The sequence below is a fragment of the Neophocaena asiaeorientalis genome, unplaced genomic scaffold (assembly GCF_003031525.2).
Source record: "Neophocaena asiaeorientalis asiaeorientalis breed wild unplaced genomic scaffold, Neophocaena_asiaeorientalis_V1.1 scaffold204, whole genome shotgun sequence".
NCBI classification, from domain to species: domain Eukaryota; kingdom Metazoa; phylum Chordata; class Mammalia; order Artiodactyla; family Phocoenidae; genus Neophocaena; species Neophocaena asiaeorientalis.
The window spans coordinates 4,189,793-4,203,664 of record NW_020173922.1 but is presented as its reverse complement, the minus strand read 5'-3'; the positions used below and the strand labels follow the sequence as shown (position 1 = coordinate 4,203,664).

General features: G+C 39.3%; 1 protein-coding gene across 3 annotated transcripts in view; it reads left to right on the top strand.

Moving 5' to 3' along the window:
* The window catches only part of SIL1 (SIL1 nucleotide exchange factor), a 282,845-nt gene that overhangs the window by 214,049 nt on the left and 54,924 nt on the right, over positions 1-13,872 (top strand). For all 3 annotated transcript variants that reach the window (XM_024752381.1, XM_024752380.1, XM_024752382.1), the window contains exon 7: positions 1,446-1,567. In XM_024752381.1, the coding sequence (XP_024608149.1) occupies positions 1,446-1,567 (122 nt within the window). The remainder of the gene's footprint in view (positions 1-1,445; positions 1,568-13,872) is intronic.

Here is a 13,872-nt window from a genome sequence, read left to right as displayed (position 1 = left end):
CCTGGCTTGGGGACCTTATGACAGAGCAGACTCCATGCTTACTTCATGGCCCTGGATTGGCCATCTCTTTAGGTTTGTGGTACAAGCGACCCATTCATTTTGTTGACACACATACACCAGATTGCCTTTTTTACTCACAGTGGAGTTTATTTCAGTAACATCTTTTTCTGATCAACTTTATTCATTGGTTTAATGATGATTTATTGAACACTTAACTATATGCTTACACTGTTGTAATCACTGGGCCTATACCAGTGAACAGAAAGACAAAAACCCCTGCTCTTGTGGTTGAGTATAAGAATGATCTTCTAAGTGGTAAAAACGGGTTAGGCCTCTCCAAAAACATAGGCAGAGTCAAATACAGCCCTTCAAACTGGATTTCTCTGTTAGAGCCATCTTCCAGTTTGGAAAGATACAGTCAGGTAGGACAGGGCTCAGTAGCATCTGGAGGAAAAAGGTGGGTAGTAGTCACATTGTTGTTGGGCTCTAGTTTCCTGAGTTTTCCTGAGGATTTGTAGAGTGGGATCAGCATGTAGGCAAGAGACAGCTTTTATAGCAACAAAGATATTTTCAAGGGAGACTGTAGCTACTGCATGGGGAAAACAGGATCCAGTGACCTTTCTGAGGAAGTTGAGTCTTGTTCCAGGATACCAGTGAAGCTTGGGGAATGAGATTCCCTGTAGAATAAAAGAGACAAGAGTCTGGACTTGGGGCTTTGGACCTTAAGTATAGCCTAGACCAGTGTTGTCCGAAGGAACTTTATGGGATGGTGGAAATGTTCTGCACTGTCCAATAATAGCCACTAGTGAGTAGCACAGACCTAAGCTAAAGCTTTTGAGAGAGAGACTTTTGTGCAGATTTATCACGAGTGTCCTCAGATTCAGTCAACCTTAGACTATAAAGTGAGGAAGAGGGAAGAGAAGCGTACTATTGTTATTCTTCTCCTAGCACTTTTCCAGCCCTTTCCCTGCAACAGAGTTCCTATTACAGTCCCTGATTTCTAATTAAAAATCAGCTTTTTAAAAAGTGTCTGCTGCCTCCACTGCCCGCGTTGAGGCTGGACACCAACAGAAAGCATAGTGCCTTTTACTAGTGCTGATGACGCCAGATCTTTGTGTTAACAGCTTGTACATTACGAGTAAGCTTGTGACTCATTTACGGTATTAGAATTTTCCAGGACATGTTTGGCATAAGCAATTGCTAGGTACCATTTCTGCCAGTTCCCACGCAGGTGCTCATAAATCACGTTAGGTGAATTAGGAATTCTCAAATTTAAGATTATTTAAAAATTTAGTTTTTTTTTTTTTTTATACAAACCCTTTCCTAATTAGAAAGGCCACCGACACTTTTTACTTGATTTTTTAGTTTGTTCTTCAATAGTCACCAAAAGAAAGGCTCTTCTTTCCTTGATGTCTGTACTGTACTAAGCAGTGCCTCTGTTGCAGATGGATAATGCACAGGACCTGCTTTCCTTCGGTGGCCTTCAAGTGGTGATCAACGGGCTGAACAGCACAGAACCCCTGCTGAAGGAGTATGCTGCGTTTGTGCTGGGGGCTGCCTTTTCCAGGTGAGCAGAATGGATGGACATCCCATTGGCCAGGATCCTTTGGACCCTTCAGGTGAAGTCTAGCTTTACTCTTGGCCTGACTGGCCTGGAAGAAGGTTACATTTGAACTCATGCACATCTCTATCCACAGTTTAGTGTAATCCCATTGAAACTAGAGTAAGAATTTGATTCTGCCCTTATTCCAAGTAGATAAGAATTTTCACTCATGTTGTCAGCATCTGTGACTCTTGGTTCCCCCTCATCTTATATGTATGGACTTTTTTTAATTTTTAATTTTATTTATTTATTTTTGGCTGTGTTGGGTCTTCGTTGCTGTGCGCGGGCTTTCTCTAGTTGCGGCTAGCGGGGGCTACTCTTCGTTGCAGTGAGCAGGCTTCTCATTGCGGTGGCTTCTCTGGTTGTGGAGCACAGGCTCTAGGCGTGTGGGCTTCAGTAGTTGCGGCACGCAGGCTCAGTAGTTGTGGCTCACGGGCTCTAGAGCACAGGCTCAGTAGTTGTGGCACACAGGCTTAGTTGCTCCGTGGCATGTGGGATCTTCCTGGACCAGGGATCAAACCCATGTCCCCTGCATTGGCAGGCGGATTCTCAACCACTGCTCCACCAGGGAAGCCCTGTGTGGACATTTAATAACATATTTTAGGTGACATTCTCTGTTTTATTCAAAGCTAGTTAGAAGTTAGACCAACCATAGGTAGTTGAGAGGAAGGGGAATGAACTCTAAGAGCTGATCCTTTTGGCAGTAAAGCTACTCTGGTGATGAATAAATGATGAACCTGACCAAGGAGGGCCTTTTGAGGGGAAATGTGTCTTCCCCTAGTTGCCTGGAACCAATCAACATGCAGTCAGATTATCACACTCTCTGGATTGGGAGTTGTTTAAATTTCAGTTAGCCTGGCTTATGCTAGAAGACTGATCAGGCAAGAGAAATGAGCATCTCTAAAGAGTGGATACAGAAAGAGATTTGAACACCTCATCATTATACTCATCCTAAAAAAGTCAAGATGTCTTCAAGCTGTAGTTGGTCCACTGGAGCTATAGTTCCTTGTGTTTTTGAAAATCTGTTCCTAGGACCATTTGTTCCTCTACAACAGGAACCAGTATTCTGATTCTTGCTTTAAGGGCACGTGTGGTTCCTATTAAGTGTTGCCTCGCTTGCATGCAGGGATTGTGGTGATGTAGGATAAAAAGGCTATTCTGAACATTTTTACCATTAGAATCTTTTTTTTAATTAATTTTTATTGGAATATAGTTACAATGTTGTATTAGTTTCTACTGTACAGCAAAATGAATCAGGTATACATATATATATATATCCCCTCATTTTTGGATTTCCTTCCTATTTAGGTCACCACAGAGCATTGAGTAGAGTTCCCTGTGCTATACAGTAGGTTCTCATTAGTTATCTATTTTATACATAGTATCAGTAGTGTATATATGTCAATCTCAATCTCCCAATTCCTCTCACCCCCCTTTCCCTTTGTTATCCATATATTTGTTCTCTACGACTGTGTCTCTGTTTCTGCTTTGCAAATTCATCTATACTGTTCTTCTAGATTCCACATATATATGTTAATATACAATATTTGTTTTTCTCTTTCTGACTTACTTCACTCTGTATGACAGTCTCTAGGTCCATCCACGTCTGCAGATGACCCAATTTTGTTCCTTTTTATGGCTGAGTAATATTCCATTGTATATATGTACCACATCTACTTTATCCATTCCTCTGTTGATGGACAGGAATCTTTGTTTTGAAAAGATTTCCTTTGCCTTTCATCTCTGCTTATCTTTATTTAATCAGAGTATCGGTCTGATGCCCTCTCATTCTCAAAGACTTAAGCATCTTTTCTTAGTAAATTGAAGGGCAAAGCTAGGAAGGCTGGAAGAATTGTTCCATGGGGAGAGGTTGAGGGCACTGCAGGCCTTTGTTTCCCTTATTGCTTACCTGCCTCATCTTCAACCCCTGGTTGTCCTGTGGAGTCCAGGGCATATCTCCCTTGCTCTGATTTACCAGAGCCAGGCAGGGATATCACTGCCTGTGCACCTACTGGAAAGGTGAAGAATACGTGAATTTGTCATTGGTAGCGGTGATTTCAGCCCTGGAAAAGTTAAGGTCCTTATCTTCATAAGGCTTTAGAGGCTTGAGAACTTACTGAGGCTCACTTTTTGTTTCTCATGCCATAAAATAATTGATTCAAACATTATTAACCTCTCCCCCAGACCCTTTTGGGTCATCTTTTCTGTAATCCCAAATACTTTCTTTCTACTTTGAATGTGAACAAATGATTCTATGTATACTTTGCCATTGCTTCCGGAAACACATTTCATGGGGGAAACATCTTGATGTCACATCTTAGTTAAGGGGGACTAAGTGACTTGAGAAGCATGCTTTGGGCCTGCTTAGCAAGCCATAACTCATCTGGGGTCTGTGCCAGTATGTGGTGTTACTAAGACTTTTTCGTGATTGTATTAATGTAAGACCGTGTTAACATTTATGTGGCATCACTAAAATTTAAATAGAGATAAATATAAAATATTGCAATTTAGTGTTTTGGTGGCAAGAAAACTGCTGTATTCAAAAATGTTCTAGTCAGGATTTTGATGGCTCACTGGAGGGCAGTTACAGTGACAGCATGGTATAGTGCCAGAGCTTTTGGAAGCCAGCAGCAGGCTCCTGAACATCACGAAAATGTCAGTGTTTTATGCAAAGAGGAACTTGATGCAAACTAAAAATATTTCTATGCAGAGAGGCAGGTTTCAGTGGTCTAGTCTGATATTCATTATTTATTCTTGATGTCCTAAGTATTGGTTCCGCAGCTCCCTACCTGCCCTCAGCATGCAGGTGTGCACACACATAGCATGCATGTATGCATATGTGTACGTACAAAGTGATTGTGTGAGTTTGTTCTTTGTCAAGAGGGCATTCAAGGGGTCGTGAGCACATTGGAATCATGGAGTCTCACGGTTTGGGGATCTTGTTTAGAAGTCATTCCTTCCAGTTTTCTGCTGATGAGCAAGAATATTGCCCAGTCAGTCCAGATGTTTGACTGTTTGGGAGGACTAGGTAGACCACTGTACCTAGAGTCAGAAAATCTAGGTTCAAGTCCAGTCTCTATCATTTCCTGGTTGTTTGCCTATGGGCAAGGGATTTTCACTTTTCTAAGCCTCACCTTTTTCATTTGCTAGCTAGAAGCAATAATAGGTTTCCTCTGCATTTTATAAGACTGAATGAATATGAAAGAACATAATATACAATAAGTCCTGTGAAAATGCTTATAAAGTACTTGTCAGTGATGTGGGGTATATCATCATGTTCATTGTGTGTCCTTTTTACTCTGAGTTTTCACTATAAGGCGTTCCCTTTTCTTTTGTTTTTACAGTACAGACCTTTGTCTTCCTCATTTTCTCTTCTGTTAAGAGCTTGCATTCTACCACGTATATCTCTTGGTGTTAACCTTGCTGCTTCATGAGGGTATTTATTTGCCTACCTGGGTTAATTGCTTCATCAGGCCTCCACATGCATTCTGTGGATGGAGAGATCTCTTCTGTGGTGTAAGATGTGAAGCAGTTAATCCAAGATCAAGAAGAAAGAGTTGACATAAATGTAATTGACGTGGCCACTCAGTGTTACCTGGCCACTGAAAGTCTGTTCCCTTTTTAAAATATTATTCACACTCATTATGGGTCACACACACATTCATTTTCTGCTGCCCATGTTTTTGTTGCCCATGTGCAAGGCAGGTCAGGCTCTTGCATAAGAAGATATGTAAAGATAGGGAGGTAGGAGTCTGATGCCTTTGGCATCTTCATCTTTCCTTTCTCCTTCCCTCTCCCTCCCTCCTCCCCTCCTTCCCTTTCCCCTTTCTCCTTTCTTCAAGTCAGATATTTTCAGTGGTCTTTCTGTGACCTGATTTCATCTCATGATGGCATCTGTGTGTGTCTGTCTACAGTCTGGCCTATGAGAAGTCTCTGGAATCCCCGGCAAGTTATTTGTGTTTCTGTGTTTGGGAAGACTCAGAAAGGCCTTGTGTATTTCAGAAGTCATGCAGCCTTCTGTAAACTGGTTTTGGTTTCACTTCTCAGCTAACTGGCTGCTTCCTTTTGTTTTCCTCTATCTCCCTATCTGTAGCCTTTACCTTTTAACTGTCAGGAGTTAAATTATCAAGATAACTGGTATGCTTATCCCAGGGATCACTGGCTTTTGCTGTTCTCATGACCCTCCCTCAGTCATTTTTGGTGTTCTCTGTCCATCTTTAATAACTCACATTCTTATATGCATATGTATGAATTATTATGCAATTACATAGGCTTGTAAATGCTCACTGTATGCAGTCCTTTTGTTTGAACTGTCTGTAGTTTGCAGTGTGTCACGAACCTATGCCTAGTACAGAAAGGGAGGTACATGTGCTATCAGTCATAGTGTGATTATGGCCTCTTAGGATGGATCCCTGGAACAGGATTACGTTCTACCCTGTCTTCAACATCTTCATTGGAACCTCCTTAGGAAATATTGAGTTACATACATCTCTTTATAGAATTTTTACCCCACTGCTGACCGTCACCCTGTCACCCCATGCTTCGTTGGTTCTCTAGTTTTCTCCATTGTACTCTTCCCACTGATATTTTACTAATTAATTTTAACCATTTGGCCAGTGTCAAATCATTGTGTCCTATTTCCATCGGTTGGCCTCCAATTTCCAGATTTCTTTCCTGCCATCCCAGTGAATTTCAGGGCTCATCTGTATCTTCTCTGTCTTTCCTGATGGCTTTTGTGAGTTTGCTGGGAATCAGCATTCTTAATTGAATTGACCTTTACCTTTACTGCTGTCATCCACTAGATATCTCGAAACTTGTTTCCGTTTTTTCCCCAACATTTCATGTTCTCTGCCCACCTCCATCATGTCTTCACATTTTCCTCTCTCCTCTTAAAGGTGGTTTTTATCCTTGTTGTGATCTCCAACCTCTGCATGCCCTCCTGTTCTCCCCTTCGCCGTCAGTGTTCCTCACTCTCTTGCCACTCTCTAGGCTCCTTCCTCTTAGCCCACAGATGTTCTCATTTACTTATCCACTGACCCCTGCCAGCCTTCCCTTCCAAACTTCTTGGAAGAGTAGACAAAAAGGGATCCAAATAAGTGCACATGAGATACCATCCCTGAAATTTTTTAATAGTATTTTTGCATTACTGACACCTCCATAACGTTTAACAATTTCGACCACTGCTTTCCTGTGGAAACTTTACTTCTTGGCTGCCATGTGGTTGTAGTCCCTTGGTCTTGGATGTCTGTAATTAATTACTCCCTCCCCTTTTCTTTTTATGGCAACATCATCTTCTGTCTCCTAATCATCATCTTCTATCTCCTAATTCACCAAGATTATTATGGCCTTGTCCTTATTGTCTCTTCATTTTCTTTACCAATGGTCCTACCTATTCCCATGGTTTCAAATTCTACCTCATTGTGGATGACTCCAATGTCTAAGTCCAGTCTTTCTCCTCAGGTCCTTTCCTCCATTTCTACCAGACTGTGTCATTGCACCTCAAACTCAAGGAGAAGAAAGTGGGATTCATTTTGCCTGTCTCATAAACTAGGTTTTTCTTCCACTTTCTCTTTTTATCTATTCTTGGCCATATGATTGTGTTTGTTACCAAAACTTGAAACTTTGGAGTGATATTTGAGTCTTCTTTCTCTCTCTTTAGTTGTTTACTTGGTCACTGAGTCCTATGGATTTTTATTTTCATGATTGTTGTCTACTAAACAGAGATTTCCCTTTTATAAATCTATTTTAAGGAACCTTGATATTGTGAGGGCAGCAACATATTTAGGGAGGGGACTCCCTCTCCCAGTGCTAGGAAATGAGCCCTGAATAGTCTAAACCAAGCATGGTAATCCCATTTTCTGTGGATGTAGGTTGATTTAGAGATAAGCATGTGACCCAGTTCTGACCAATGAGACATAAAGAGATGTTTGCTGGGCAAGTTTCTGGGAAAGATTTTGTTCTCTTATAAAAAGAAAGATAGTAAAGAGACCTTGTCCATTTCTTTCTGCCTTGATTACAATTGTTGGAGCTACAGCTGGCTTAGACCAGTGAGATGAGATGCACAAGGCAACATGTTGAGGAGGATAAAAGAGGGGAAGGACAGGAGACTAGCTCCTTTATGAATAGTTTAGCTACTGTACCGGTTTTGGAACCATCTATTTCCATACTTTTGTTGTGAGAGATAGTCTTTTTTAAAAAAACCCAGAAAACCAAAAGCAATGTTAGTCATTATTCTGTTACTTGTTTCTGAACATATTCATATTAATAAATTTCAAAAATTTCTCTCACATCTTTAAAATTCCTTTTAAATACCCTTATTTCTAAGGAGGATGGGAGGGAGACGCAAGAGGGAGGAGATATGGGGATATATGTATACGTATAGCTGATTCACTTTGTTATAAAGCAGAAACTAACACACCATTGTAAAGCAATTACTCCAATAAAGATGTTAAAAAAAAAACCCACCTAAATACCCTTGCTTCTTCATAGCACTTATCTCAATTTGCAATTAAATATTTGTTTGATTACCTGTTACCTCTTGATAAACCCTGTTAGACAGTACAAGGAGGATAGTATTCATTTTCTATCTTAATCTTGCTGTCTCCCCAGTATATAGCACAGGACCTACCTAGCATTGAGTGCTAGGAAATGATAATGAAACAGTGAAAGAATAAAATGATACCTAGGAAATGAAGTGTTTTTCAGATAGCATATGAGGGCTGAGTGGAGAATGCTGTCTTTATTAATGACGTAATAGTGCATGGTTCAGATACCTCACCATGACCCTTTAAAAATCTAAGGCCATGGAAACAGCACTCCCCACTCCTACCCCCCACCCTGCCCCACAGCTGAAGGCCCAGAAAATAGAAGGTTAGAGATTGGGATGAGGTCAGATGTTGGAAATGCCAGGATTTGAAGAAAAGATCAAGTGCAACTCCTAGGACTAGTTCTGACCTCTTGACTCCATGACCTAATTTCTCACACTCCTCCAGTGACAGAGAGGTGCTCAAACCATTTTGTGTCTCATAAATTAATTAGCATATTAACCAGGTTGGCCTGGGCAGTTGGATAGCCTTATAGCTTTAAAAGCTGCATTCAAAGTCTGGTTTCTTTTTTCAAATGGCAATTAATGACAAATGGAAAATGAGATCTAAGCCTGACCAGCTACCCTGAGTATTGAAGAAACCAAGGCTTCATTCTGAGGAGGGAAGCACCACTTTGCTTAATGAACTTGTCCCTTCTGCATTTCTTTTGAATCTATCTCTGTAATATTCCCCTGCCTCCTCCATATCCTCTATGTGGCTGCTTTCAGATTTTTTCATTATTTACTACCTCCTCTTTAATTTCTTCCCTGCATAACTCCAGCCCACAAAGTTCTTTCCTTTCAACTTTATTAGCATTTGTTGTCTGGACTCCTAAACTATCTCTTTTATACATCTAATTCTCTATGTATGCCAGTTCTTTCCTCTGTTTTCCCAATAAAATAGTTTCTTGAGAGTGGAAGCTAGTACCCGGGTCTGTGGTACCCAGAGCACCTTATAGAGGGTAAGTTTCATGTAGCTGCTTAGAGCATTTCATGGTACAAACTAAATGGTCCAGCACAAAAGCTGAAATCACCAAAAATCAGTGGGAGGAATGAAGCCAGGAAGAGCAGGGAAGCTCTTAATTTTTTGTTTTGTTTTATTTGTCCTCCAGTGAGTGTGTATTACATTTGTAATTAAAAGTTAAACAATAAGTAACAAAGCAAAACAGAATCGGAAGACTTCTGTATCTAGCAAATGGTGGTTTACATTTCCCAAAAAGCATTTTTGGTTCACAGTACGTGAGGATGCTGGATCTGTAACATATAAACATTTCCTTAAATGCTCAATTCAGCTGATAAGAAACTGTAGGGCCACTGCTTTGCATAACTAAAGGGGAAATAAATAATATATTCTTTTTTAAAAAAATAAATTTACTTATTTATTTTTGGCTGCATTGGGTCTTCATTCCTGCGTGCGGTCTTTCTCTAGTTGCCGTGAGCTGGGGCTACTCTTCGTTGTGGTGCGCGGGCTTCTTATTGCAGTGGCTCCTCTTGTTGCGGAGCACAGGCTGTAGGCACACGGGCTTCAGTAGTTGTGGTGCATAGGCTTAGTTGCTCTGCGGCATGTGGGATCTTCCCAGACCAGGGCACTAACCTGTGTCCCCTGCATTGGCAGGTGGATTCTTAATCACTGCGCCACGAGGGAAGTCTCAATGTATCCTTTATGTGGTAGTCCTGCAAGAAATTGAGAGAAGTTCTAAAGACAAATATAATGGAAAGCACAAATTCTTAGAGATACGGAATACTGAAAGTTATATCTGTTCTCAGGACACTTGTTGTTCCCTAGTGGCCAAGATCTCTTGATATCAACAGGCGTTAAGCTGGGGGACAGGAGATGAAAATTTCAGCCCATGAAAGGGAGAATTAGAAAACTGAAAATCTTCTACTCAAAAGGAGGTATTAAGACATTTTGACTTTGAACGGAAGGTAGGAAAATTTCCAAGAAAATTATTCACCCTTGAGTGCATTTGGACTGGAAATCGTACTCTTTTTGTGGCCTAAAAATCTCTAAGCTGAGAATTTAGTCTAAAATAGTCTCGGTAAATAATAAACTAGAAAAAATGTTTGCAACTTATATTACAGATATAACATTAATATTCCGATATATATAAAGAGCACCTAAAAATAGAGAGTAAGCACATTAATAACCCTATAGAAAAATGGGATAGACACACACAGTTTGCAGAATAAAAGAAATGTAGATGGCTTAACCATATGAAAAAATGCTCAACCTCACTCATAAGAAGAGAAAGACCAATTAAAACTACACTGAGATACTGTTTTTCACCTATCAGGATAGTAGAAGTCCAAAAGTCGATAGCATATTCTGTTTGTGAAGCTGTGGGGAAATAGGCTCTTATACACTGGTGGGAGAACTTTAAAATGGTACAACCCTTACAGAAGGAAATTTGGTAATATCTAACAAAATTGCACACGTATATTTACCCTTTGAAATATTATTCCTACTTCTAGAATTCTACCTCTATAATACACTGGTAAAGATATGAAAAAACATATGTAAGCTCAAGGTTATTCATTATAGCACTATTTGTAATAGCAAAGATGGGAATCAGCCCAAACATCCATCAGCAGGGAATTGATTGAATAAATTATATAATTTATTCCATGGAGTGCTATAGAGTTATAGAAAAGATTTAAGAATGTTTTTGTATAATACAGAATATTTCTGTTGTGATATTTTCCAGGCTATATTGTTAAATTAAAAAAAAAAGGTAGAGAAAATTATGAAAAACTGCTATTAAGCATGTGCATGTGCTTATATTTTTAAAAAATGAAGGATAAATGCTATAGGGAGATAGACAGTGATCATGCAGATATTTTATGAATTTAAAAACTCAAAATAATTACAAAAAATATTTTTCATAAAAATTGAGAACAAGATGAAACAATTGAATCTAGCTGTCTATAGAATTGGTGGGATAATCACACAGGGAGGAACTTTTTAATGTGATTTTACAATCCAATAATTTGACTATACATCCCAATTTGGATGTATTTTAAAGACAAAAAATCTGTAAAACTTTTCAGAAATCTTATTGTTGACGGAAATGTTGGTGTTGTTATTCTCAGACTATTATGTGTATTGTGGGATAAAGCAGATGAATAATTATGCTGGTTTCTCTGAGAACCAGGATTTTCAACGTGACAGAAGAGAGATACTGATGTAAAATTGAATATTGGGTAAAATCCCTCTTAGTCCTGATTTTGGATTGAAAGTATTAGTATGATTTCATGATGAATTTTTTCTTAAAAAAGTATTTTTTTTAGCTCTGTTCACTGAAAGGATCTAGAAAAAAAGATGAACCTGATGATTGTATTTTCTAAATAACATTTCCCTCTAAAATAGCATTTTCCACTAAAAGGAACTGTGATTTCTTAAAGAAATAGCTCATTTCAAATCTGGAGTAAAACATTTGCAAAATGACCCTGGATATCTTGTCATAATCAAAAGCAAGGACATTCGCAAAGACTACTTGGGTCTTGTGTAAAGGACTCAGGGTTCAATGTGAAAAGGTTCCCATTGACCATAGATGGGACTCTTGGAGTTTCAAGAAGGATAATAACTGCAATGAATTGAAGCAAATCAGATGTTTAAATCCCCAAGTTCATCATGATACTTAAAAGAACAAATTAAACTTCGCTGGTCATTTTTGAAGAGTGCTGGGTAGCAACCAATTCATAATCAAAAATAGCAAATAAATAGAAACAATAAAGCATTTTCTGTTTATCTTGCCTTTCCAATATGAACTGAATCTCCGTGTACTCAACTAGTTGAGGGCAAGTTTATCTTTATAGAGAAACTTTAGCTAAAAAAGGAAGAGTGATGCAGTTAGAATATTACCTTTCTGTAACCTTTAATGAATTAATGGATCTTGGCAATGATCATCAATGGCTGCAGAAGAAAGGCAATCAAACATTATCTGCATTGTTGTGGATGATGTGGTGCACATCCAGTTATCCCTTTAGGACCAAGGCATTTATTCCCTCAGGTCTGGGAGTGTTGGCTACGCAAGGCTCATGATTCAGTTCCTCCAAGAATTAATCCAGAAGGGAGCTGCCTTGCTCAAGGTTATGGCCCCTTCCTGGGGGTAGCCTGCTTCCAAATGACACAAAGTAGGGGTTCAAAGTGCTTCCACTCTTACCTCAAAGGAAACAACTCTGAAAGACCATCCTAGCTCCAGAGCTCCCTGTGGGATCAGTTGAGCCCTCTGTTGCAATTGCCATCACAGTTCAGCTTCTCCCATTGCCTAATCCTGCTTCTCTCATCCCTCAGAGGTATTGTACCCAAGAATAGTCCCTAGTAAACCTCTTGCCCACAAATCTTAAGAGTTTGTTTATTAAGGAACCTGACTCTGACATGCCTCCTGATAGCAGTAGACACCACTGCCCATGAAGTTGTCTTGATAGAAAATCAAATCTGAATCTGATTGAGATCCAGCTTCCAATTTAAAGGAAATTCTGGGGACAGCAGATGTGTTAAATGATATAATGGACATGTAATCAGCAAACTTCAGAATGTTGGAAACTGTAGAACTACTGGATTTTTCAACAATAAATTATAAGAAAAAGATGGAGGGAATGAAACCAGTAAATTAAAAGATACCTAAGTTAAATATCAACCAGTTACACTGTATTTAGAGCCTGACCAAATCAACCATGTTAAAAAAATTTGTGAGATAATTGGGGCCATTTAAATAATTACTTGGTATTTGATAATATTAAGGAGTTTCTGTTAGACATTTTTAATGTGAAATGGTATTGTGGTTGTGTTTTTTAAAAAGAGTCATTTTATGCGTAAGATGATAGTATGTCTGAGTTTTGCTTTATGCTTATCTGGAGGAAGTGGGGAAGTGGGTGGGTGGGGATATAGATGAAACAAGACTGGTCATGACTTCGTAATTCTTAAAGCTGAGTGACAGATCCATGAAGGATTATTATACCATTCTCTGTACTTTAGTCTATAGATGAAAATTTCTGTAAGAAAAAGTTGTGTGTTTTTTTTTAAATGTAGTTCCAAATTGGCAGAATTTCCAAGTTACTGGTAGAAACAAATATAAACCCTTTTTGGAGGAACACATCTTAAATCTAGGCCTGAAAGCATCTCTACAAAGAAAAAAACATTGCAATGATCATGAGCTTGCAAACAAAATATCACAAAGCACACACAAAAAATAAGGCATCGAGGGCTTCCCTGATGGCGCAGTGGTTGAGAGTCCACCTGCCAATGCAGGGGACACAGGTTCGTGCCCTGGTCCGGGAAGATCCCACATGCCGCGGAGCGGCTAGGCCTGTGAGCCATGGCCGCTGAGCCTGTGCGTCCGGAGCCTGTGCTCCACAATGGGAGAGGCCACAAAAGTGAGAGGCCCACGTACTGCCAAAAAAAAAAAAATAATAATAATAAGGCATCGTGAGTAAAAGATAGCAGAAACAATGTAATCAGACCTGTAAAACTACGGAGAGTAACATTTTGAGGGTACAGTATGTAGAATAATTCTTTTAATATGTTTAAAGAAATAAAATATGTTATCAAACGTATGAGAATAACAGACTATCAAAAATAACATCCAGAAAGATTTGAAAAAGATCAAATAGAGCTTCTAGAAGTGGAAAATATAATAATTGCATTTAGGACCGCAAGAAGGCAGAGTAGAAGGATGTGCGCTCA